This window comes from Scyliorhinus canicula, chromosome 18 (genome assembly GCF_902713615.1).
Source record: "Scyliorhinus canicula chromosome 18, sScyCan1.1, whole genome shotgun sequence".
NCBI classification, from domain to species: Eukaryota; Metazoa; Chordata; class Chondrichthyes; order Carcharhiniformes; family Scyliorhinidae; genus Scyliorhinus; species Scyliorhinus canicula.
In genome coordinates, this window is record NC_052163.1 from 9,501,853 (window position 1) to 9,529,368 (window position 27,516).

The 27,516-nt window shown below is 42.7% G+C and overlaps 1 protein-coding gene across 1 annotated transcript in view; it reads right to left on the minus strand.

Moving 5' to 3' along the window:
- Positions 1–64: 64 nt before the first annotated feature.
- psmd12 (proteasome 26S subunit, non-ATPase 12) overlaps positions 65–27,516 on the minus strand; it is a 39,275-nt gene continuing 11,823 nt past the window's right edge. Inside the window, exons 2-11 of the mRNA XM_038776913.1 lie at positions 24,757–24,816; positions 23,068–23,196; positions 22,358–22,465; positions 14,844–14,948; positions 13,391–13,540; positions 12,422–12,556; positions 9,734–9,846; positions 7,252–7,426; positions 5,624–5,701; positions 65–659 (exon numbers count right to left, since the gene is read on the minus strand). Of these exons, the coding sequence (XP_038632841.1) occupies positions 450–659; positions 5,624–5,701; positions 7,252–7,426; positions 9,734–9,846; positions 12,422–12,556; positions 13,391–13,540; positions 14,844–14,948; positions 22,358–22,465; positions 23,068–23,196; positions 24,757–24,816 (1,263 nt within the window). The 3' untranslated portion in view covers positions 65–449. The remainder of the gene's footprint in view (positions 660–5,623; positions 5,702–7,251; positions 7,427–9,733; positions 9,847–12,421; positions 12,557–13,390; positions 13,541–14,843; positions 14,949–22,357; positions 22,466–23,067; positions 23,197–24,756; positions 24,817–27,516) is intronic.

Consider the following 27,516-nt stretch of genomic DNA (forward strand, 5'->3'; position numbering starts at 1 on the left):
TTCCAGGATTACTTTCACTGTAATGTAAATGGAATAGTATAATTAATACGCAGTGGAATACAAGTCTTGGAAAGGAAATTTATAACTTTTAAAATTAGGTTTAATGAACACATCTAAATAACACAAACGTTGGAAATGTTTAATTGAAATGTCACCCTGGTGACAATGCTTTGATGGTATGGTTCGTTCCATTTACAGTACATATCACAAAATGCAAACACTCTACTTTATTCAAACTCTAGTTTATATGACTATTTCTTTTAAAAAGAGGAAAAATCAACCATACGGTCAAAGCACATCTGTTGATACCTAACCACGTGGAGACCATGCACCAGACAATCAAAAGCTGCTTTTGGTTCAGCACAAAAAGAAATATACATTTTTTGCATGGTTAAGGATCATTGTAGATCTTAAAATGTCTTTTCAAAAGACACACCAACTCTCATCGTCTACTGGAGGTTGTGGATCATCTCCTCCTTGGCTATGAGGTGTGTGGTTTTGTTCACAAGTCCCATCAGAGAGTTCAGTTTGTGTGACCAGTCGTTGAGTATATCATTGGGGTCCTTGGGTCTCTGAAAATTGATAATTCCTGCTAGCCTGTCTACTTTTGCAAAGATGGTCTTGTTTACCACCAGATTGGAAAGAAACTCCTCTGATTCCTGCAAACAAAAACAAAGTGGATTAAAATATTAAAATAACAGTAAAAAATCAGCGAGAGGGAGATTGGACTACTAGACTGTCAAACAATCCTAGATGTTACGAAAGGGAAATATCATGTCTCAATTTCCTGTTATTGTGGTGATTTCTGCTTTAGAGCTTTTTTTCAGGTTTGGAGCAGGCATTTTGTATGAAATTCTCCCGTTACAATGTCATGAAGGTTTAACCAAAGCAAGGTCTATAGTGCACTTATGTCACTGCAATGGTAACTTCATAATGTTCTCATTGGAGGCGTTTTGCACAAACTGGCTGTTTTATGACTGCATATAAACAGAAACGGTCTGAAATGACTAATTATTACAGTGGCATTTTACAGTGATGACTGTAGACCCAATGGAAGAGATGCATGGTAGGATAGGAATGAACAAAGGTTTATTACGGTATACACAATTACAAATTCCTCTCCCCGAAGGGCCACGCTCCAACTACAGCAGATCAGGGTTTTTATACCGAGAGGATCCTCTTGTTAAGGGGAAACCTCACCCCCAATTACCGGGGCGGTTCATACTCGAGGTATCTGAGTTTTTGGGGGGGGGGGGTGTGTGTGTGTAGGTGTCTGCAGGTCGAGACAGAGTCCCTCCCGTTCACTTGTGGTGAGTTTCTTCATGGGCCTCCTAGTGAGGCTGAGTGGTACCGGGCAGTCCGCACTTGTCAGATTCCGTTAGAGGCCACGAACAACTCAAACTCCCTGCTGGTGAAAGCCATGCCGTTATCGGACACCAACACTTTGGGTATTCCATGGGTTCTGAATGTGTGCCTCAGCCTGGCTACGGTCGCCTTCGTGGTCATGGTCTGCACTTTGTGGAACTCGAGCTACTTAAGTAGGTAGCCACCAGGACGAGGAACGTTTCGCCCTGGAATGGGACGGTGAAATCTCTGTGGATGCAGGACCTAGGTTTTCCTGACCACTCCAGGGTGCATCGGCGCAGCAGGTGGAGTCTTCTGGTTTTCCTGGCAAGGAGTGCAGCGCTGGGCTGCATCGGAGCCTGGTAGAACAGGTTTTGGTGAGTCTATCCGGGGTAAAAAGTTGGGGGAAGGAGTTTAAAAGTGGAAGTGGAGGGGAGGAGTCTGGGGGGGGGGGGGGGGGGGGTCTACAATTCATGGGTGCCATTCACGATACTCTTTCGGGGATTGGATGGCATTGAATATTGGAGGGGGGGGGGGGGGGGGTGGGTGGATTGTATATGTCTATGGTGACCATAGGTGATTCCGGATTCCTTTTTCCTTTCTTCTCCTACCTGGAGAGGGTTTGTTTTATTTGATGCTTATATTGTCAGGTGGGCCGTTGTTTGGGGGTTGGTGGGAGGATGGGATCGTCGTTGTTGGTGGGGGACTGACATTCTATTAATTACCGTTTACCGTTCGTTGGTGGGGTGTAAAGTCTGAAGAAAATTTGAAAATGGAGAATAAAAATATTTAGAAAAAAAATAAAGGCAAGCATTGCACGTGAGAATTTTTTGTTTTGGGTTGAAGTGTGTCAGCAGCTTCTCGAATGACAACCTCCACTTGACCTCTTGGAACGCCTTCTGGTGAGATGGGCCCCATTCTCATTGGTGTCCTTCCTTCAATAATTGGTGGAGTGGGCTAAGCAGCATTGCTAAGTTGGGGGATGAGTTTCCCGTAATAATTTATGAGCCCGAAGAAACAGCGGAGCTCAGTCAGACCTTGAGGGATGGGAGACTGCCGGATGGCCCACACTTCGTCTTCCGCTGTGCCTGTCTACCCGGTATCCTAAATAGGTCACCTTGGGAGTGTGAAAAATGCACTTCTCTCTGTGGAGGTGGACGCCGGCCTGTTCAAACCGTTGGAGGACTTCGGCCAGGTTCTCCAAATCACATCATCCAGGTATATGGCAACCGTGAGTATGTTTTTCATCACCCGCTGGAAAAGCCAATGAAACTCCGAATGGCAGCCGGGTGTATTCGTGCAATCCTCTGTGGGTGTTGACTGTAGCGAACCTCCGGGAGTCTGGATTTAGGACCAGCTGTAGATACGCATGGCTCATGCCGAGTTTTGTCAACGTTGGTCCCCGCTGAATTTGGCGTGCAAGTTCTCGATGCAAGGCACTGGGAAATGGTTCAGGCGAGAAATCTGGTTCACTGTCATCTTGTAGTCCCCGCATAGACGCCCGGACGCGTCGGGTTTTAACTCCGGGACCACTGGCACAGGCCAAAATCGCCGACGAGGCGGGTGATGCCCAAGCGCTTGAACACTTCGCTGACCTTGGGGCAAAGTGCGTATGGTACTTGGCAGCAATGGAAATAATGGGGTTGTGTGTTTTAGTCCACACTGATTTTGGTCTCTGCGTCTTTTATCGGGCAGGGACCTTCCGGACTCCAGGAAATATTTCGCCGGCGGTCCTTCCGGGCCGTATGCAGCAGACGGGTTGCCAATCTAATCTTAAATAGCACGGCCAATTATGGGCCAGTAAACTGGGTCCTCCAACTCGGTCTACCACCAAGCACAAACATGCCAACTAGTCCACATATGCCTTGGTAATGTGGGTGGTGCCCTCATTGGTCAAAGACACTCGGGTATGTCGCCAACCGGGCATACATGACTCGGTCCAAGGTGTGGAGAATGGCCCGGATCTTGGCGAATATCCGGCAGCTGATCACTGAGACTGTTTCTCCGGTGTCGAGCTCCATGTCAATGGGGTGTCCATTCATCTTCAATGCAATGGGTGCGGCTCTGGGGGCTGTAACGCAATGCAACTACTAGTTTGTGTACTCCTGGTCCTTGACATAATATGCATGACTTCTAGCGGGTCTGCGGGTGACACTTGGGGGGGGTGGGGGTGGGGGAATGGCACGCAGTCTGCCAGCTTCATCTTGGTGCTCCAGCTCAGGGTTGTCACCCGGTTGCAATATAGCAACAGCCTCGGGTCCCATGGTCTGGGTGTGGCCTGTCAGCTGTCATTCTGGCTACCGAGGTTCAGGACCACCAGGCCCTGCAACTCTTGGACCCCACACTCTACCGCCCATTGGAGGGTCAAGTGGGCATCAAGACTTTCCTCTGGGTGTCGGCGTCTGAGTCCACAGATGAAACTATCCATTTGGATAGTGCTGCAGCAAGCGTCCTCCAGCAGGCCAAAAAAATCGCCACTGGATCCTTTAGGCCTGCGAAGCCGTGTGGAAATGGAACCAGCAAACCAATATCGGGGACTGTGGGTTGAGATGAGCTTTAACCAGGGCCACCAACACGGCAAAAGACTGAGTCCAACCTGTCCGGGTGGGTGAGGCTTTTGATGAGCGCATAGGCAGGTCCCCAGTAGGATTATGGTTTGTCACTCATCCCCAACATTTATGTTAGACCAAAAAGATATTGTAGCCAACTGCTCGATGTACTGGATCCAATTATTGGTATTAGCACCGAACTATTCAAGTTTTCCAATGTGCGGCATCTCACCGTTCAGAGTGGAGGCTCCGAGATTGGACGAAGTGGGTTGGCGGTATAATGCACGATGGCTGTGGCAGCACCAATTCGCCCGTGTCACCAGTGTAGAATCCAATGGAAGAGACACAGGATTGCATGGCAGAATAGGGATGAACAAAGGTTTATGGTATACACAATTACAAAAGTTACAACTCCTCTCCCTGAAGGACCTGCACCCAGGTTGGGATTTTTTTTTTTTTTTTTAAACTGAGGGGTTCCCCCTTGTTAAGGGGAAACCTTGCCCCCAATTACTGGGGGAATTCATACATGGAGGTAAAAGAGGGGGAATGGTATAGCGCATAGGCCTTGGCCTCCAAGGGGGTTGTGACAATGACAATGTGAACCTCCAATTTGTGGAAGCAGTTGAAATGGAGAGATACCAATGTACTAGGTGTAGCCAAAGAACTGATTTATTTAATTATCTTTTCCAAGTTCTGTGCTGGCTACCTGTACATTTCAACTGCGGTGCTGGGAACGTCTTTGCTCAGATGAGTCATTGATAAAGAACTGGTTTCATTTCTCTCCTGCTCTTCCACCATGTTTTCTCCATATTCTCATGTCTAGCACCATTTTTACTTCCTACCTTACCTTCAATCCATTCCATTGGTCTTCAATTCCGGAATGAAAAGACAGGCCTATTGTTATATATAAGCAGCGTAACTGCTCCACTTGATATCTAGTCTGCATCAAATAAAACCTATCTAATTCCTCCCTATCTACTCATTTTCATAAATGGAAAGACAGTGGCAATACATTGTCATGTCAGAGAATTTTTCAGAGATGCTTCCATGTCAACAGTGATGGAGTGAAGTTCTTTTCCAGAATTACAGTTTGCTGCAAATGTCTTTTGTTTTAAAAAAGGTATTCAATACAGAATAATTTATAGTGAATTATCAAATTCCATTCATCAAACATAGCAGTGTTGTCACTAGGTTTATTTTTTTGTATAACAGGTCCATGGTAATAGGAGAAAAAAATGCAGTCATGCTAACATTGTGTAATAAATTTATTGCAAAATGGATCTCAATTCACCCCCATAAATGGCTCCCATCACTACCACCATGTGGAGATGCCGGCGTTGGACTGGGGTGAGCACAGTAAGAAGTCTTACAACACCAGGTTAAAGTCCAGCAGGTTTGTTTCGAATCACTAGCTTTCAGAGCACTGCTCCTTCCTCAGGTGAATGCACTGGGGACCCAGGTTCAAATCTCTCCTGAGGAAGGAGCTGCATTCCGAAAGCTAGTGATTCGAAACAAACCTGTTGGACTTTAACCTGGTGTTTAGACTTCTTACTATCACGACCACCAGTCATTCACATTATTACATATCTCAAAATACTCTTCGCAGGAACACGTCAAATTTGAGGGGATAAAGATCTGTTTCATGCTCAAAGTGATTAGATTGATTGAGAATTTCACACATTTGCTTTCTTGAAATCGCCCTTATGGATAACAGAATGTTTGGTACTTACATCAACCGAAAGATCAAGAAGGTCTGCCATTCTTTTCATTGTGATCCTTGTATAATATTTTGCCATTATTCGAATATTCTGAAATAACAATTTTAAAATTAAAAGTTGAAAAAAAGTAAGTTATAGGAGGACAAGCAAAATCCTTGTATTTTGAATAGGGCACAAGAGCCTTTCCTTTGACTGTAATTACCCATAGAATAGTTCAGTATTCAGGGCAATTGGGGCAAACCAGGGTTTAGTTCACCAGTTTATCTTCTATAATGTTTCGCATGTGCCCGTGCACAATGTCATGGAAGTTAACACCCTGTTGCTGCATGCTATAGTTATAGTACTACTTGGACATGCTTTTACAGGGAACTTCCAATATAAATGACTTATAAAATGCTAAATATTAACAAGGCGTTTGGTTTCCTGTGGTCACTTGGGGACAAGAAATACATTCTTACACACAACTTTTAGTATCGATCATATTCTGTTACCATCTGATGAGGCAGAACGGACTCAGCCATGCTAGCAGTTGGTGGCACAATTGTCAGAGTCTCTAGACTGATGCTCCAGTGCAGTACTGATGGGAGTGCTGCATTGTCAGAGGTGCTGTCTTTCAGATAGCACATTGAACTAAGGTACCACCTTCCCTCTCAGGTGGGCCGCACAGATCCCATGACATTATTTCACAGAACAGCTGAGGAGTTATCCTCAATCTCCTGACAACATTTATCCCTCATCCCACCACATTGAAAACACAATCCAGATTCGCTGTTCATTTTTACATTGTTGGTTGTGGGCAATGCTGTGTTTTCTACTTTCCAGCAGTGATTACATTTCAAAACTGCAAGGCACTTTGGGACATTGAGATTGTGAACGGCGCCCTATAAATTCAAGTTCTTTTCCCTTCTTACATAGAAAGAGCAGCTCTTTCTGTACCACTGAATGGAAGCCAAGGACATGAACCACAGCTGTTTTCCTCAATACCAAGTACATAGTGGCTTCTGTCAAGATCGGATACTCAATGAAGGGTTTAAAAAAAAGCTTCACGAGTCATACTTTTGTAACTCACCAGTGGTGAGGTGGTCGTGTAGTGGTATTGTCACTGGACTAGTAAACCAGAAACCCAGAGTAATGCTCTGAGTAGCCAGGTTCAAATCCTACTAGTGCAGATGATGAAATTTGAATTAATAAAAGTCTGGAATTAAAAGTCTAATGATGACCATGAAACCATTGTCGATTGTCATAAAACCCCATCTAGTTCACTAATGTCCTTTAGGGAAGGAAATCTGCCATCCTTACCTGGTCTGGCCTACATATGACTCCAGACCCACAGTAATGTGGTTGACATTACTGCCCCCTCAAGATCAATTAGGGATGGGCAATAAATGCTGGCACAGCCAGCGATGCCCATGTCCCATGAACAAAAAAAGGTCACAATACACAGCAACTGAGCCAGCAGAAACAATTTAAAATGCACTCAATAGCAGAGAAAAATAAAAAACGTAATTCATAAATAAATTCAATTCACTGACATTTAGTAATAGGGTCAAAGAAAGGTAAATAAAAGGGGCTTTGGCCCCATTTTAAAAATTTGCGACATAATTTTAGAAATCAATTTAAAACAATTACAGAACACATACATGTTCCACTACGCGATTTTTAAGATCTTTCCATCTCTTATTTCCCTCTTCCGTGCTAGAAAATACATCTGTGCAACCATTTTCGGGTAATTCTTCCCTCAATTCCTTGCTATAATCATCCTCTAGTGAGCTCCAACGCATAAGTTCCATTGTGGTAAACAGCTTCAACAAAGCCCTGCAAAACAGCAACAACATTTAACTGTACACCTATCAATCTTGGGTGGCATTATTGTATTACAAATAAAATGTATAATCTATAAATACACCGTTGCTCTTTAGAGCCAGTAACTCATTCCATGCTCCCTACAAAGTTAGCATATCCAACCTTTTAAACTTGCATCTTTTCTTCTATACAATTTAAGGCGTTAAACATGATTCCACCTGGATTCAAATAATTTTGTATTAATGCTTGCCATTCTGTTAACCAGACAGTTGGTGTAGTCTAGAAATTACTTATTGTCTTTTGTTTAAATAACAGAAGTTGACCTTCTCTCAATCTAGAAATTACAGCTCAAATGTTACCTCTCATCAAATATTGTTGAGAAATATCACCTCACAGAAGCAGTACAGCACAAGTTAGAGCTTGCACCTCAAAAATATGGACTCCTTTAAAAAAGAAACTTATGTAGTGCCTTATAACTATATATTTTTTTTAAAACTTCATTGGCTTTGATTTAGAAATGTTAAAACTGATTAAGATTTTAAAAAATTAAACCTCTTCACCTCTTCTGCTCATTTGTTCCACATTTTCTCCCTCCCCCATAGTCTTTGGATCTCCACCCCAGACCAAGTGGCCACTGCAGTTTTCTCCAGCAGATGATCAGGTCAATTATTCCACACTTTTAGGCCACTGGGTTGAGCTCACAATCTCCAACCCATCACAAGATCAATCACAGGACAAGTCACTACTCAGTCTGAGCAATGTCCTAATCCAGCACTTTGTATCTTGTGCTTAAATCTTTAAAAATTGTAAACGTTGCACAATTTGACCATAATATTGATGTATAATTCCTAACACCATGCATTAAAAGATTGAAATACATTTTACGGCACTGCATTAAATGGCTTCCCTCCTGTTGCATTCAATGGGCATCACGGTAGCACAGTGGTTAGCACTGTTGCTTCATAGTGCCAGGGACTCTGGTTCGATTCCCAGCTTGGATCACTGCCTGTGTGGAGTCTGCACGTTCGCCCCGTGTCTGCGTACATTTTCTCCGGGAGCTCCGGTTTCCTCCCACAAATCCCGAAAGACGTGCGTGCAGTTAGGTGAATTTGACATTCTGAATTCTTCCTCTGTGTACCCGAACAGGCGCCAGAATGTGGCGACTAGGGGATTTTCACAGTAACTTCATTGCAATGTTAATGTAAGCCTACTTGCGACACCAAGATGATTATCTAAACGTATGGGATTTTTTTGTTCTCCAAAGAGCAGAGAAGAAGCCAATAAATTGCTGAGTGAAGTGGCAAAAAAATACTGCATTTTTCCTGATATCCTTTATGATTTTCCCTCAGTAGTTCCCACACTAAAAGGTGCTGTTGATTTTCATAATGTAATCTCTCACCAATACTTTCCATCTACCTTTAAAGCGTTATATTGTTAATTATGTACGGCTCCACAAGAAACAATTATCTATTTGTACTCTTGTTCAAGCAATGCGTGTGTAAGTCTTCCCAGTCAACATTTGTAAACTGGTCAGCAGCAGAACTGAGCTGGATCCAAATGTGCACTTCCAGCAAAAGTTGCTGGGCAGCAGTTAGAGATAGAAAGCATAATTAATTTGACCCGCCTTCAGCCAGGTATGCTGAAGCCAACTACGGTGGCCCAACCACCATCCCAATTGAGATTTAGTCAGAAGGTTAAGAGTTTTAAGTATAGCTTCAGGACTGGGGCATATAAACTGGGCTGGCACTTCAATATAGTGTTGAGTGAGTGCTACTTTATTGGAGGTGTCGGTTTTTGGAACATATATTAAACCTCAGGTTCAGGTGGATGTGGAGTAAAAGTAAAGTCACCATAATCCCAGATGGCCTGCTTTCCTCTTTGGGGAGGAGAGTTGACTAGTGGCAGTTTAACCTGAGGATCATCACACCTCAGGCGAGGGGCAAGGTTGAGAAGGCGGGCCTTCATGAATAACCTCAGAGGGTACAGAAATTGAACACACGCTGCTGGCCTTTGTTCTGTATCACACACTAGCTGTCCAGCCAACTGAGCTAAACCTGCCCCATGGTGGATGTTGAATACAATTATTCAAACAGCAGAGGAGTTCTCCTGCTTAGCTAACATTTATCATTGAAATACCAAAAGTCAGACGAACTGACATTTGTCAAATTGCTGTTTGTGGGACCTGGCTGTGCCCAAATTAGTTGTTGAATTTGTTACATAATAATAGCTGCATTTCAGGCGTATTAAGTGGTTAGGAAAATCTCCAAGGTTTGATAGGACAATTAAGTTTATTTTTGTTTTCCTAAATACTGATCTTACCTGTACTTTGAAATGTCTTCAAGTTTTTTGTCCAGACTTATTCTGTGAACTAGATCAGATTGTTCGTTGTCATAGGGGGCCAGGATTGCATATAGAACAACACTCTTCAAAGCCTAGATGTTACATATATAAAAATAAAAAATTAGAATAGAGGAAATTTTAAAATGCTCGCAACATATGCATGAATTAGTTGACTACAAAACTCAGAAATTAGCACCACTGCTCTGGTCTCCTAATAAATAAAACAATGTGAACTGTACAATTGTGAAATATTGAATTCTTAAAATCAATGAAGGAGCTCCCACACTTATCACATAAATAGACATGTGGAGATACCAAATTGCTCTGCACATTGAAGCAGATTGCTTCAAAAGAACTTATGGAGTAGATTGCTTAAAGAACATTGTTTTTTCTTAATTTAGAGTACCCTATTATCTTTTTTCCAATTAAGGGGCAATTTAAAGTGGCCAATCCACCTACCCTGCACATCTTTTTGGGTTGTAGGGTTGAGACTCACGCAGACACGCGGAGAATGCGCAAACTCCACATGGACAGTGACCCGGGGCCAGGATTGAACCCGGGTCTTTGGCACAGTGAGGCAGCAATGCTAACCACTGTGCCACCGTGCTGCCACCTGCTTCAAAGAACATAAAGGAAAAAATACACCATCTCTCCTCCATGGAAATGCATTTTTTCACCATTTTGAAGTATCTTTCCCTCCCTTCCAACTCGACCCTCCCATACCTCCGACCCAGCCCACTTTTAAAAAAAAAACATTTTTAGCTTGAGAAATCATGCAACTTCCTGGTCAAATTCTCATGGAAATGCCCAACATTATCTGAGTGAGACAGAATTATCCAGAGGTTACTTTACTTCAAAACATTTATTTTAATACTTTATACCAAATAATTTGTTTTCTCCAATCAGTCTACTTCCTAAATAATATTCTTCATTTAGCTTATTTACACAATACCGCAAGTAAACAGGAACAGGTTGAGGTAGTCTCACTGTTTTCCTCTGTATGCATCATGCAAACTTAACCTGCAGAATATATTGTGGGACAACAGATCTTTGTCTCTTATCCCACCAGCATGTCGTCACCCCTCCCCCCCGCTTTCTAATGCTGCATACTTTTTCCTAGTCGTGAAGGTCAACATGCTCACTCCCAAACCACAGCCAAAACCATAGGCTTTAATTTATCTTCCTCTTTAAAGTCAAATCAATATTTTCATTTTTTTTGTTTGTTGATGATAAATGTCATGGCAGATTGGAATAAACAGAACTCTCTGAATAGTTGAAATGTGATGGTCCACATATTGAAAAATTCGAACTATTGATATAACTCACAATTGACAACGTATCACTCATGATTATTTAAAATATTAACATCTTCACATCATTTACATGGCTTGGAAGGAAATATATTAAATTTTATTTTGTCATTTTACAGGATCAATGATTTCCACCAACATCAACCTAATCAACTATGTAACGTCTATTAGTCACTGGAGTCTAGCCTATAAAGCCTACAATACATTTAGCCAAGTTCGAAATCAGCAAAACATCACTCATGGAACTTATTCCACATGTCACCTTAGGAAGAACTGCAACATAGGGATCAATGTTATTCTCATATTGGGGGTCCTGTCAAAAGCTTGAAAGCCAGGGAACACAAATACAAACCCTCAGAACAAGGAGCCATTGGTGTTTTGAAACATTACAGGATGTTTTCAAAAATTGGCAATATAAAAAATGTTCAAAGACAAAGCACAAAGAAGAGTACAGCACAGGAACAGGCCCTTCGGCCCTCCAAGCCTGCGCCGACCATGCTGCCCGTCTAAACTAAAATCTTCTGCACTTCCGGGGTCTGTATTCCTCTATTCCCATCCTATTCATGTATGTGTCAAGATGCCCCTTAAATGTCACTATCGTCCCTGCTCCACCACCTCCTCCGGCAACGAGTTCCAGGCACCCACTACCCTCGGTGTAAAAAACTTGCCTCGTACATCTCTAAACCGTGCCCCTCGCACCTTAAACCTATGCCCTCTAGTAATTGACCCCTCTACCCTGGGAAAAAGCCTCCGACTATCCACTCTGTCTATGCCCCTCAATTTTGTAGACCTCTATCAGGCCGCCCCTCAACCTCCGTCGTTCCAGTGAGAACAAACCAAATTTTTTCAACCTCTCCTCGTAGCTAATGCCCTCCATACCAGGCAACATCCTGGTAAAGCTCTGGTAAATCCTCTCTAAAGCTTCCACATCCTTCTGGTAGTGTGGCGACCAGAATTGAACACTATACTTCAGGTACACAGAAAATTGGATCAATTCCAGTCTCAGCTGCTGCCATCAACATACCAGAGTTCTCTAACCAGGTACACTAATGTCTTCTCCCAATCGAGATGAAACTGAAGAGGAGAATACGCAAGTACTAGGTACAAGCCTGTCAGATTCTGGCCCTATGTGACTGTTTATGGATTTCTTAATGGATAACTATAGGCAAGAACCAAATTTTGGCCTTAACAAATTTGGATTGTTTCTGTGAACAGGTCACGCTGAAGAGTTGAACCATATGACCAAGAAATTATTGATGGACCAAGAAACAGGGAAAGAGGAAGAAATAATGGAAATCGAGCAGCAATTTAACAACTCAATCACAACACTCGTTCACAATCAATACCAGTTCTTTACCTGTTGCCATTTTGTGCTCTCAGCCTCAATGCAGGGTGTATCGTAGATGGCACGATAGTGCTTGCAGATGGACAGATAGGATCCCTCATGCTGGTCAACTTGAATCATCAGGTTGTAGTATTTTAACTTCAGCTCCTGCATCAAAATTATTGCAAATCTCTTCAATTAAAATGGTCTTGTGTGTTGTCTTAATAATCATATGTACAGGAGTTGCTTTCTCGGATTAGCCTGATGGCGGCCAAATCTAAAATGAAAGTCACTCAAATATATATCAATTTTAACATAAGCAAATGCAGCACAATACAAAGATCACATTGCCCATTAAGTATGCACAATCAAAGTGGTTAGCACAGCTGCCTCACGGCACTGAGGTCCCAGGTTCGATCCCGGCTCTGGGTCACTGTCCGTGTGGAGTTTGCACATTCTCAGTGTCTGCGTGGGTTTCGCCCCCACAACCCAAAAATGTGCAGAGTAGGTGGATTGGCCGCACTAAATTGCCCCTTAATTGGAAAAAATAATTGGGTAATCTAAACTTATTTTTTTAAAAAATGTTTTTAAGTCTGCACAATCCACAGTACAAGCATGATTGATTGCATCATGAACTCTTCCCTACCCCCATGCGTCTCGCTGACTGCATTATTTATTATTTCATCCAACTTTGTTTTATGCCTGTATCATAACAACCAAGTGGATGAACTGAGTTAGGGGAAAGTCACACCCCAATTTCTACGTCTACCAGACTAGGCAGTAACTAACCTCCATCCACACTGCAACCATGACAATCTTTGAGATAGCTCAACTTACAATTCCACAGTATAGTCTCACAATGTAAACAGAAGATACTCCATTCCTGTATCATCAGTTTCAAATTGTGAAAAGCAAATTTCAGCTCTTTTTGCAGCTAGCAAATTCTCAACTCTGCTGATCTCATTAATTAATTAAAATAATTTTAAATTGCGCATCAATTACCTCAGTATTTTCCCCCTGGAAGAATTTTGTGTTTATTTTTTTGCTGATGATTTGAGTTCGAATATAATCCTTTACAGCCACAGAAAGTCTCATTTGTTCCAAGATAAACTCAACCTTCTCTTTCTTCTCCATTGACCCATATGTTTCGACCTGTTGGTTTAAGACAGAAATCATTTTTAAAAGTAGAATAAAAATATTGCTGAACTGCTCCATAACATCAGTTTCAAGTATATTTCATGCTTTTTAATTTCATCAATGACACTGCAGTATGAGCCTGTTGTGAAGTAAAAATTCTAAATCAGAGACTTGACTAGAATAACTTTTACAAGGAAATTAAGCCGTACTTGAATTATAGATTTTACCACAGGTCAGGGGAAATACATACTTGCAGATTTAACAGGTCAATGAAGGCATCAAACAAAGCTTTCAGCAAACGCTGAAGTTCAAATATAAAATTATTTTAATGAAATACATGTTAAAGTTTTCAACATAACTGGAGTTAGAGAACAGAGAACAATAGGGAAAGATAATTTTAAAATGGAAGGGGAAAATGGTTATTGGCATTAAGGATTTGTGCAGAAACAGACACGGAAATTTGTAACAAAGATTCAAGGCACAGTACTTTCTTGAAGGTTCTTATCATGCTATGTGGGATTTGATATATAAAGGTTTTAAGTACATCAGAATTCTAGTATTTCCTCAATTTGTTAGAAAAGTACTAGGAAGAGAGAATTTCTTCATTTTACAACTGTATATTACATCCTACCACAAGGTGGCAATTACTCTGCTGATCAGGTGTTTTGAGTTTACACATTGATAGGTTTATTACTATGTACTTTTTAGTTTAGCAAGCAAGAAATGTTCAAATCACTCAAAAGACATGAATAAAACAAACTGGCTTGAAAGGACCTGGTTGAGTATCCAGATTACATGCGAATTTAGATTACACTTCTTCAATCTGCAAGGGAGGGCTAACTAACTCTATACTTCATTTAAGTTACAGTGCCAGACTGGAATTTTTTTAATTTTTAAAAATCGCTGATACAGGTCTCATCATAAATAAGGTACGATTCTATGTTTCTGCAATCAACTTTGTGGGACAGCAACAGGATACTTGGCTTGGTCTGTATTTAGTTCATCAATAAAGTTGAATGCGGCAAGGCCAACATCAAAGTAGCAATTTCTTTGTGGAAGGGGAAAGTAAAACAAAAAGTAACTTTTTATCCCTGCTGTTTCATGATCTTCAAGTTGCAACATGTGGCCCAAGCACACTGAAATTAACAAAACTGGACTGAAAATGCATTAATTACCACCACTGTTTGGGCATGATCCAATAGCAATTTGAAATATCTCCTATGTTACATAGGAATTTAGATCAAAATTATTGAGACCATCACATCATTATTAAAAGCAAGAATCTTTTACAAGTCTCGACATTATCATTGACATTCACCTGAAGTTCTTGCAAAATGGCAGCAGCTTCTTTCAGTTCCCCAGCTTCCTCCTTTATCATTGCCAAGTGCTTGGTTAAGCGTGCACGCTCTATTTCTACGTAAATCTAGAAAAACATTTGTATGAAGTTGTCATTATTTTTATTTATTTATTTTTAACAGTTTCTACTCCCCTTAAACATTTAAATCTCTTAAATGGAACATACAAACCAAGAAAGTCACAAGTATAATCTATCGGAACCAATGTGGATTTGATTAAAACATTGTACACAATCCATGGAGTAGCAACATTGTTCCAAATGATTACAAACATATTTGATACAAATAACCCCTGACATCCATTCCTGCTCTGTTGCCTCAATGTGTCATTGAGCAATTATTGAGCCATACAAACTAAGGACCCTCAAATCAGACCTGTAATAATACTAGGAGGAGCAGGCTAAAAGGCAGAGCCGGTTTATTCTCCATCACAAATAAAGCTGCAGCTGCGGGTTACAAAACACATGCCCCGGCCTGGGACTCTCGGGTCTGTAGGTCGATATTTAAGGCCCCGCTGATGAGCCCCTATTGGGCAGGCCTCCACTTTCTCAACAGAGGAACTCATTCTCCGAAGCTCAAGGGGAAATCAGTAATTCTCCGTGGTCTTCGTGAGGGTTGTATCAAGACCCCGGATCGCTGTTGTCTGACGTGCTGGGTAGAGATTTGATAATAACCTCGGCTTATTTGTGCCTGGGAGGCAAAAAACACAAAACTCAAAGCAAATACATTCCGACACATGACAACGGTTTTTGAAAATGTATGTTTGTACATTCTTGGGTTGGGCTTAGATAGGATGAGACAGACTATACGGACAAAAATAACCCACTAATAACTAACATTTCAGACAACCGTTTTGGAAATAATATGGTTACCATGATTTGATACCTTCAGGAAAGGAAGAAAACAAGCACATGGAACCAATGAAACCCTGGTCAATTGATGAGAAGGGTTCCAAGTAGCTGATTGGGTAAATGCCCAAAATGGTGCAATCCACAGTTGCTGCTTATTTAGATATTTAGAACGTCAGTAAAGAATGGTAAAATTGATTTTAGTATTCTCATTCTTAGCAATGACGCGTACACAGTCAAACTGCAGGCAACACTAGCTCTCTAGCTTGGGTAACAAAAATGTTTTCATGGCCAGGATTTTAGGGGGCTGCTTGCATCCATAGACTGGAATCCCAGCATCGGCATTGTTGGCAGGGGATGGTGGATTTCACCAGAGAAGCTTCTCTTTTTATACAATTAATAAAATGGCTTGGAACTATAAAAAGAAAACAAAGTTATTCATAAGAAATTTGAATTTTACAAAAGGAAATTACTTTAACATTAAACCAAAAAAATGTCAAAGATTTTTTGAACTAAGGAGGAAGTGTCAGGTTGGCCTCAAGTTGGTACTCCTGCCTTAGAGTTAAAGGTATTTTCTTCAAGACCTAATCCAGGACATAATCTGTATGGGCAGTCCTGAAGAAGGATTGCTGCAGGTGCCATCTTTTGGATTAAACACTAAACTGAAAACATCAAAGATCCATGGCACTATTCAGGGTGTTATGTGCAGTATCCTGACCATCATCAAAAATAGCACTCGATGATGGAAAATCTCAGCAGGTCTGCCGGCATCTATTAGGGAAGAAACAGAGTTAAGTCCTTAGGCTCTTTGTCAGAACTAGAAACATGGGGGGGCAGTGTGGAGGTGGAGTGATTTGAGTGCAGGAGTGATTGCGTTTTTGCGCTCTGGTTCTGCTCATCTTTTAATCCTTGACCACATTTATTTTTTGTCTTTAGTGGCGCAGTTGCTTTTGAGTGGGCTCTCACCGTGATGGTGCAGTGTGCATTGATGGATGATGGCTGCCAACCAAGATAATGTTCTGGCTGAAGATCTCCGCACGAGATACAATTTGTTAAGGCCTAATTCCAAGAGTTGCAGGGTGTTTTTATGGTGGGTCTTGCAATAGAGAACGCACTGTCCTTGGTGGGAGCCCATCTCTATATGGTCCAGTTCCTGCTGCACGGTCTGTCATCCATCCTGATGGAGCGAGGAGAGAGAAGGGGAACAGAAGAGTGCTGTTGAGTCTAGTCCCAGAGGTGCGCCGGTGGAGAAGTTCCCAGTTGAGTTTGAGAACTGGGTGCCATGCTGCGGGAATCTTGAGGATGGGCAAATTAAATTTGATGAAGCACATTTAATGCGTACTTCTAGGTCTGGCTCGGGGGTTGCTGTGGCCTTCCAACCACTGGCCGTTTGTTGTCCCATTCCAGATGTTATTATCCTAGACTTGCTCCCTGTTGATCATATTGTTGTCTGCTTGATGTCGTCAATTTCTTCCATTTACAGAGAAGTGAAGAATGTCGGTGTGATAGCTTGTGCCATTGATTATCCTGATATGATAAATGTTGAATAGGGAATTTGGACACAGTCTATTCTTTATCCCAACTGTATTTGGGCCTTATATTGTCTGACAATCCTGGTGGTAGAGGGAAGGGGGTGATTTTTGTTATCTCCCCTCCCCCTGTCTCGCTGAGATGGAAGAGCAGAGTGAGGAGTGGAAAGTTAAAGTTACCATAGAATCCCTGACCCCCTACAGTGCAAGAGGTGGTAATTTGGCCCATTAGGTCTGCACTGACCCTCAAAAAGAGCACCCTACTCAGGCCCACCCCCCAGCCCTATCCCCATAACCCCACCTAACCTGCACACCTCTGGACACCCAGGGGCAATTTAGTGTGGCCAATCCACCTAACCTGCGCATCTTTTAGACAGCAAGAGGAAACTGGAGCACCAAGAGGAAACCCACGCATACACAGGGAGAATGTGCAGACTCCGCACAAGGGTCACCCAAGTCCATAAATGAATCAGAGTCCCTGGCGCAGTGAAGCAGTAATGCTAACCACGGTGCCACCCACAAAGTTGATTGGGTTAGTTTGCCCTCGCTTCCTCCCCCCCCAATCTGGCTGGGTGAGTTCTTTCTCTTCGCCCACCTGGGTGCTTATAGCGTTGGTTCTGGCTTAGCCCAGTGGGGTGGCTGGGAACCCCTGCATGTTTGGGGTGCTGCTTTCCCTTCAAGGACACCTGTGATTTGAGCATCTTGACAGGTTGGGGCTGCGTGGAGGTTCCTGGGGTTAGTTCTTCTGAATTTCCTTGTGACTACTGGGCTAGGCCAGGCCTGGAGCTGTGGTTGGTATCCTGTTGTCCGTAAAGAATTGGAGTGCTCTTTCTCATAGCTCCCGTAAGGGGAACCTGCTGCAGCTGTATTTGACACCCGGGTGTGCAATGACTTTGGAATAGACCGAGTGTTGTACCCAACAGTTATCTTTCCCCCCCCAATTTTCCCTCAGGGTGGGAACGAGGGTTAGTTCAGTTATCAGGCTCTCGCCCATTTTAGAATGACTCGGGCGGTAGCTCAGGTAGCTTTCTTATCCAAACGATTAGTTCTGATAGCTCTTGCTCTTTCTTCTTATCCTTAACCTTTTTTCTTCATTCTGAGACACTCCGGATGGTTGGCTTCTGCTGTGTCCCTGATTTTGTACTTGGTTTTCAGCAGAGCTACTTGTGGCGATTCCAAAATGGCGTGTCTCAGTGCTATGGTTATATCAGTGGGCCTATTTGATAAGTGGCCTTATGGTAGCCCTATTCCTTTATTCCGAGTGATCCTGCATGTCAGGGTGGGTTCTCTGGTGCTAGGGTGAGATGGGTTGGCCCTCACTCGCAAAGCCCCTCCTGTGGGGGGGCTCACCGCCCCTCTACTCTGGGATCTGATGTTAACTTTCTGCATCCCAGGCCATATGCCTATTTTGGTGTTTCCTGAGGGCATGTGCCGCTGCTTGATCATCCGGTGGCATGTTCCTTTGGGCATGGGTTTTGGTAGCTGGCGCCATGGCTCCTTACTCTTTCCTTACTTTTCTATGGGAGACTATATGGGTTTGAGGTTTAAGACCAGAGATTTCCTTGGACACATGGTACCCGGTCCTCTCCTTGTAGTTTTGCAGTCACATGGTTGTCTGCTCCATCCTGGGCCTGGAAAGGAGTTTGAGTGCATTGTGGATGCGTCTCCCCCTCTTTCTCTCTTTCCTCCCCCCCCCCCCCCCCCCCCCCCCCCCGGAGCTCTGGAGTTCTTGGGGTCTTTTATTCCTCTGTTACCCATAGCTTAAAAAAGGTATGAAGCAACCGTGTTGTTGACTGTATCCTGCTTTGGTGCAGACGGGTCTTGTATCAGTGAGGATTTTGTCCCCGACTCATCCTGTCTTATTTGTTCCTATGGTTACAAAGACTTCGGTTTGTGCTCTACCTGTTTTGCAGTGATAATAATAGGTTTTTTTTCTTCCCTTTTTTCTTTTGTTTTGCAGTGATACTTGTTAAAACTTGAAAACTTTAATAAAAATACATTTTAAAATCTAGAAACATTTCACTGTTTCTAATAGATGCTGACAAACCTGCTGAGTTTTTCCAATGCCCATTGTTTTTGCTCCAGATTCCAATATCCACAGTACTTTGCTCACCCAAAATAAACTGTGTTCAATCATTAATTTGTTGTTTTTGTGACCTTGCACTTCAGAAAGTGTAAAAGCACTGGTTACAAAACATTGAGATGTACTGAAAACAGGCAAGGTGCTACATAAACGCATATTTTTTTCTTTGCAACCGACTTTTATCACTCAATCAATACTTCCTGGTGAACAATGCTATGGAATGGTTCAACAGGGACGTACAGCCCATACTTTACCCGCATTGTTACAATACAATCTATAGAACTATTAGCCTCAAGATCAATTTCACTGATCTATAATTGGTAACTATTATACATTTAAATAATTTTTTGAAAAATTCTTGAACTTTTAATATTTTGTATTTGCATGGATGGATGACAATAAATTAAACCCAAAATCCACAAAATTACAAAGCAAAACAAACACATGCATCAACACCAGAAAAAATTAAGCCAACGGTAACAATACCCCCCCCTCACTTAAAGAAAGAACCAAACAACCTACACCTGTACTGCGCCCCCACAAACTAACAGTGATCAATTCCTTAAAGTGCAATATGAATGGACAACCCCTCGCAATGAACTTGAACGGAGAGGTACAGAAACTCTGTCAAGTCACCTCTCCACGCCGTGGCCCCTCTTCCACCGAAACCTTCTCTTCCCCCAAAATCCGTCCATATTTCCAGGACATACTACCCCCCAACCCAGCTCCCCAAAGGGCGAACCACAAAATATTTGTTCTTCCCAACGTTTAGTTTATACCCCTAAAAAGGAGCCAATCCTTTTCAATATACCCATGATATTGCCCATAACTGGCCCCAGATCCCTTACATATTGCAAAATGTTGTCCGCATACAGGGATACCCTGTGTTCTACTCCACCCTTCACAATTCCTCTCCACTTATCCGAGGTCCTCAAAGCGATAGCCAATAGCTCGTTTTCTAACGCAAACAAAAAAGAGATATAGGACACCGCTGCCTCATCCCCCTATGCAGCCTAAAGGAGCCTGAATTATTTGTGTTAGTGCGCACACTAACAGACGGAGCTTCGTATAATAGCCACATCCATGACACAAACTCAGGACCCAGCCTGAACTCCTTTACGAAAAGATAGCTTCATATATGTCCAGAGACACTATATCTCCGGCTCTGACCCCACCGCCAGTGTAATTACTAGGTCGAGTAACCGGCTCACGTTGGACAACAGTTTTCTGCCCTCCACAAAGCTTGTCTGATCATTCCCCCATTACCTCCAGGAGACAGGGCTCCAACCTCAACACAAAGACTTTTAGCCAAAGGTTTTGCATCCACATTGAGCAACAAAATCAGGCGGTACAACCCACACTCTGTGGGGTCCTTATCCTTCTTCAACACGAGGGAGGTGGATGCCTGCCAATGTTCAGGTCTATTCCGTCCACTTGCAAGACCCTCGTCTTCCTTTGATAGTGTGGAAGCAGATAATCACCGCCCACGGTGGCTCGTTCTGCCAGAGCATCCGATGAGCTCTAGCCAACTCCGGAGGGGAGGGCAACTCATCCTCTCCCACCAGCTGAGAGAACATCGTTGAAAAATACTCGGTCGGCTTTGAGCCCTCCACACCCTCAGGGAGCCCCAACCCAAGGTTCAACCGCCTTGACCCGTTTTCAAGATCCTCCACATTTAACCTCAGGCCTTTGTTGATCTCGGCCATGAGCAGCAATTTCACTTCCAGCAAGGAAAACCAATCCTCCTGCTGCGACAAGGCCTCCTCCACACCCTTCAACATCTCACCATGCGCTTCACCGCATTCGAGGTCTTTACAAGCTGTTTGCACATCGGCCCCAAAGTCTCAACAGTGGCTTTCAAAGATGCCTTGGTCTCCTTGTCCTGCCGCTCAAACTGCCGATCCATCAGTTGGCCGATTTTTTCCAGCTCCTGTGCCATCACCACCACCAACGTGTCTAATGGAATTGCCTCAGCAGCCACCTTCCTTCAAGTTCTTTCAACAGGTTACCCTCCTGAGCCTTCTTCAAATTGGGTGATGATTTGGACCTGCTTCTGTCGGGCGGTAGTTCATCAGATCAACTAACAGGGTTTGGACACCAGAATCCTCCGAAAAAAATGGGATCACAAACAAAGACTCTGCCAGGAGCCACTTTTCGTGCATCTTGCTCTGACATGACACCCCCGGAAGGCCATTTAAATAATTTAATTATACACCTGAACATCTTTAGACAAGCAAACTTAGGAAAACTTTTGCAGGATGGCACAGTGCTGCAGTGGTTAGCAGTGCTTCCTCATGGCACGGAAACCCAGCTTCAATCCTGGCCCCAGGTCACTGTCCGTGTGGAGTTTGCACATTCTCCCTGTGTCTGCGTGGGTCTCACCCCCACAATCCAAAGGTGTGCAGGGTAGGTGGATTGACCATATATTTTTATTAAAACAGTAAAAAATATATATAAGGCCAAATGGTACAAACACTAATTTTGTGTTGGAGAAACAGGGTACATCCCCCCCCCCCCCCCCCCCCCCCAGTACTAACTTATGGGGAGGGGGGTAGGATACTCTGATTATTAAAACACTTCACAACACAGTTGCACACAAAACAAACGGTACACGCACTAAACTTTGCGCTGGAGAGACCAGATGCCCTCGCCTCTGTACCAACAGAAGGGAAAGGAAGGGGGAGGGGGAGAAGAGAGGGGAAAGGAGGGTGGTGGGGAGGGAGGGGGTCGGGGTGTTGGTGGAGGGGGCCCAATAAGACACTGCCTGAACTATCTACGGAGGCAGAAAAACAAAAGATTCTAAATTGGCCCTTAATTGGAATTGTGGTTTAAAAAACAGGAAAACCTTTCCGTTGACACGGTTTGCAAGTTTGGGCAAATTATAAGCCACAATGACAAGCATATTCTTCATCAATGCATGCCTCTCAAAGGTTATGTAGCTGAACATAAAAAAGTTTCCTTTCTGAGTAGATCTTGCAAAGATGCATGCTTTCAGAAATAAATGAAAACATACTAACCTTCCCAGCTGTGACAGTACGCAAAGTATCAATCAATCTCAATTTGATTGGCAGGTCAGTGATCTGACTGACATAAGTACAGCATTCTTGGACCATTTTTGTAACTGCCTGCATAATAAACAAAGCAAGGTGATGCGAGCTTTGCAAATACTGGTTACATTGATAGCTCGACAATGTATTGATTCTCATCCAATCTTTGCAATTGCATTTAGCATGTTGATAAGCAACATGAACAGCATTTTCAAGTTGAACTAAGAGCACAGGTTTATTTGAATCCCATCAACAGGTATTACGGACATGAATATGGTCAAAATCTTTACACTATTTTTATTGCGAAATTACATTATCCTGTATCAAGTGTTAGGCATAGTTACTTTGTTATTTAGAAATATGAAGAAAATTATCAAAGACATACCAGGACTTTTCTTTATTATTGATATTCATATACAAGAAAGATATAAAGGGGAAAAACAAGCATGTATAAATTCTATAAACTGGGATGTTCTTCAAACAAATGCAAGCAGTCAGTAGTTAAAATCTTGAGGTTTAATTGACTTGAGGGATGAATGCCAATTAGATATTAGTTTGGTTTTCCCATCCGTACTCAGCTCCAATATTCATATGTAATCGTCTGATAAAAGATCATTTGGCAGAGTGTTTCTACATTGCAGGGTTTTAGTAGGGTTTCCTGCACAATCTGTGGACCTTACCTGTTTTAGTTGACTTCTCCTTTTAGACATAAGTACAATATTTTCATTCAGTGCATCCCAATCTTTTGCATCATAACACATTTTTACTATAGCAACCAGGATTCTTGACGTCGATGTCATGTCAGAGGCCTAGGATTTAGAACGAAAAAATTCAGACCTGTCGGTCAAAGCAACAATCTCAGTATAATTATGAACCATATCAACCAAATGCAGCGGAAACTCTGAAACGGTTTCAAATTAATCAATGGAATAGGATTAGATGGGTGAGCAAATGTCTATAGTAATTTCAAGTTAGACAAAAAAGGAACTGCAAATCACTGCACTTATGAACCTGATCTGGACTTTGCCTTTTACATAAAAATATAGTAACAGTTTCAGGAGACCGTGTCCCACCTAGCTCTCCAATCCACGAATATTAGTTGTGGGATTCTAATACTGAATCTTATTCACTGCTTCCTTTTTCTTGAAACTGATCAAGGGTTCTTGTTCCACCACCTGCTGTTCAGAATTGGTTAACAGACCTTCCAATTAAATACTAATTTGATGTCAATTATACAATAGAAATCACTGTTACATAAAGGGGTTACAGGTGACACTATTTGTTAGTGGAGATGTATGTGTGAAGTTGGATCAAAGAAATAAAGGTGTTTTCTGGAGAAGCAGAACCCTGGTCTCCTTTACTCACAGCAATCCAGTTATTTATTCGATAGACAGGAGACAACAGATCCCACAACCATAAATCTCTGCAGTCCTACCACATCCAGTTGAGAATGGTGATGGACAATTAAATAACTAACTGGAGGGAGAGGCCTCTCAAACATCTTCAATGACAGAGCATGGCAGAGCAAAAGACAAGGCTGAAGCATCTGCAATCACTTTCAGCCAGAAGTGCCGAGTGAATGATCCATTTTTGGCCTTCTCCCGAGGTCCCCATCATCACAGATGCCTGTCTTCAGACAAATTAATTTACTCCATATGACGACAAACAGCTGAATGCACTGGACAAAACAAATCCAATCTGGCCAATTACATGTTCATCAGTCTATCTTCAGTCTTCAGCAAAGTAATGGAAGCTATCGTTGACAGCCCTATCCAATAGCACTGGTGCAGCAATAATCTCATCAATGCTCAGTTCTGTGAGGACCACACAGCTCCAGATCCCATTATAGCCTTAGTCCAGAGAAGGCTCACTAGGCTGATATCTTGGGCAAAGGGATTATGTCATGAGGAAAGGTTGAGCAGAACAGCCCCATACTCATTCACGTTGAGATGAATGAGGGGTGATTTTATTGAAACATAAAAGATTCTGAAAGGGCTTGACAGGGTAGATGCAGAAAGGGGGTTTCCCCTCATGGGTAAATCAAGAACTAGGGGGGTATAGTTTAGAAATATGGGTTTCCCATTTAAGTTGGAGATGAAGAGGAATTTCTTCTCTGAGGGTCCCTAGTCTTTGGAAATCTCTTCACCAGAGAGCAGTGGAGGCTTGATCATTGAATATATATTGACCAAGTTAGTCAAATTTTTGATCATCAAGGGAGTCAAGGGTTATGGATGTCAGGCAGGAAAGAGGAATTCAGGCCATAATCAGATCAGTCGTGATCTTATGGGGCAGGCTCAATGAGCCAAATGGCCTACTCCTATTTCTTGTGTTCTCAAAATCTCAAATAAAATAATTTAACTTGCACTTACTGTTCGAGTCTGCTTTTCCAAAGACAAAAGGTTATCAATAGCCTCCTGCAATCTTCCATCCTAAACAAAAAAGACAAAATGATTATCAGAGGAAGAAAAGATTGCATACAAAGAGATACTAATTGCCCCTCCTTCACATACCCCAGACTTCTGACAGATTTGTAAAAAAAGTGAAAAAGTACACTGGTAATATTGGAAGTTTACCATTTTCTACTACTGTATACAATGCATCAAGATTAATAAAATTAAATGCACATCAGCATCTTTACAAAATGTGGTGGGTTGCACCTTCTCTGGTGATCTGACAAAAGTAGTAAATAATGAAATAAATTAACCCAATTGAATTAAACGGACTTTAAATAAAACCTGCCTAAATATGGAGTCAAAAAAGAATGCACACTGCAACTGCTTCCCAAGATAATCAGAATCCTTGCTCCTGCCAAGCAAAAAGTCAGCCAAGAGCATGCCAGTGCCAAAACAGCAGCAAGGATTGGAGCAGAGACCATAAAGAATCGAAACACAGGCAAACATGACAGGTAAAAGTTTGTGTATCATAGAGGTCAAGAATCTACATGCGCAATTGAATTCACACTGTTCAATGCAGCTTAGTTATTATTTATTTTTTTGAACATGGCAAGTTCTTAAACTACAGCATGCAGAAACAGTTGAGAAGAACAGCGGGTTTGGAAAAGGGAGTAAAATGCTGCCATGTGCAGGCAGTAGTGCATAATACAAATGTAACATTACAACACAAGCCCAGAGAAACAGCCATCTATCCAATAAATCTCAAATTTCCCATCATTAGCACAGAGATCTACAAGTGCAGCAAATTAATGGCTTTTATAGCGGGTGGGGTGCATATAGTTTTTCGAATTTCAACTATGTATACGGGGAGTTCAGAACACATTAAAACAGATGACAGAGAAATAAGTGACATTTAGAATGAATCAACTGGTTTTCAAAATAAATACAAGATAGAAGACAATCTCAGTTATCATGACTGTGACACTATTGGATCGTTGTAGAAACCCATCTGGTTCACAAAGATCCTTTTAAGGACATCCTTACATGGTCGGGTTTTTCATTTATACAAAACACTTGATTTTTGAGAGAATCATTTAAAACGCAGCCAATTATGGTGGTATGAGGGAAGAGTTGTTGGAGATACATTAGGAAATTAAAATTAATAAGGATGATAGTTGAGCAATTTCAAAAATCTAAATAAACAATTCCTAATTCTTCAGCAACATACATTGTCTGGAGGAAATGAAGCTCCACTGGAAAAGGGGTTACAATAGTGTTGAATAGAGTAGTAATCCTGAGGTTTAGGAAGGTTTCAAAAATGAGCAAAGAATGACCAAGAAAAAAAGAGGTGGGCAAAAGAATTTAAAAAAAAAAAATCAACCAAAAAAAATAAATCGCAGTATCCCAACAGTGCAAAGGGGGGGCATCTGGCACGGTGAGGCAGCAGTGCTAACCATTGTGCCACCCCAATGGAACAAAAGGGTAAATTAGTAAGAAATAAAAACAGATACTTTAACACAGTCATCAAGCTGAACCGAGCTGGATCGGTCGAAGTCAAGGACAGGGAAGCGACCGGCAGTGGCTTAGGAACTGAAGGTTTTTATGGAGCAGATTGTGGGTTGGGGGGGGGGGGGGGGGGGGGGGGGGGGGGGGGGGAGGAGATCCCTGGAGGTTTGCACAGTTTGCACAGCCTAGAGCGAAGGAGTTCTCTTTTTTCTCCCATGTTCATGCGGTTTATTCCCGCGTAGACTTCTTTGTCTTGAGCAGGGCTTTAATCCCAAAGGTGGCGGGGACAGAATACTCGGCAATCACAGTCTCGGACTATGCCCCGCACTGGGTGGACCTGCGGCTTGGTGAGGAGAGCGGGCAGCGCCCACTCTGGAGACTGGATGTGGGGCTGCTGGCGAACAAAGAGGTTTGCGGGCAGATTAGCAGGAACATCCAGGATTAACAAACGATACGGGTGAGGTAGCAGCGGCAAAGGTCTGGGAGGCTCTGAGGGGAATTCATCTCAATTCGATCCAATAGGGAAAAGAGAGAAAGAGCCGAGAGGGAGAGACTGGTGGAGGAGATACTCCAAGTGAACAGGAGATACGCGGAGGCCCCTGAGGCGGGCCTACTGAGGGAGCGGCGGAGTCTGCAGGTAGAGTTTGAACTGCTGACCCAAGGGAAAGCGGCAGCACAGCTGAGGATGGCAAGGGTGGCAGTCTATGAGTATGGGGAGAAAGCGAGTAGAATGCTGGCACACCAACTGCGAAAGAGGGAGGCAGCCAGGGAAATCGGGGGAGTAAATAATGAGGATGATACTCTACACAAGTCGGATACAAAGGTGGAAGAGGACCTGGTGAAGGGGCTGGGGGCCCCAATTGAATTGGAGGAGATTGTCAAGGGTATAGAGGGCATGTAATCGGGTAAAGCCCCCGGGGCCAGACGGTTACTATGTAGAATTCTAGAAGAAATTTTTGGAAATATTGAGTCCACTCCTGATGAGGACCTTTAATGAGGCCAGAGAGAAAGGAACCATCCCCCCAACAATGTCACAGGCTTTGATCTCACTCGTTCATAAATGAGGGAAGGACACGGAACATTTTGGGACATACAGGCCGATTTCGCTTTTAAACGTGGTTGCCAAATTGCTAGCTAAGATTCTAGCCACAAGAATTGAGGATTGCGTCCCAGGGGTGATAGAGGAAGACCAGATTGGGTTTGTTAAAGGCAGACAACTCAATACCAATG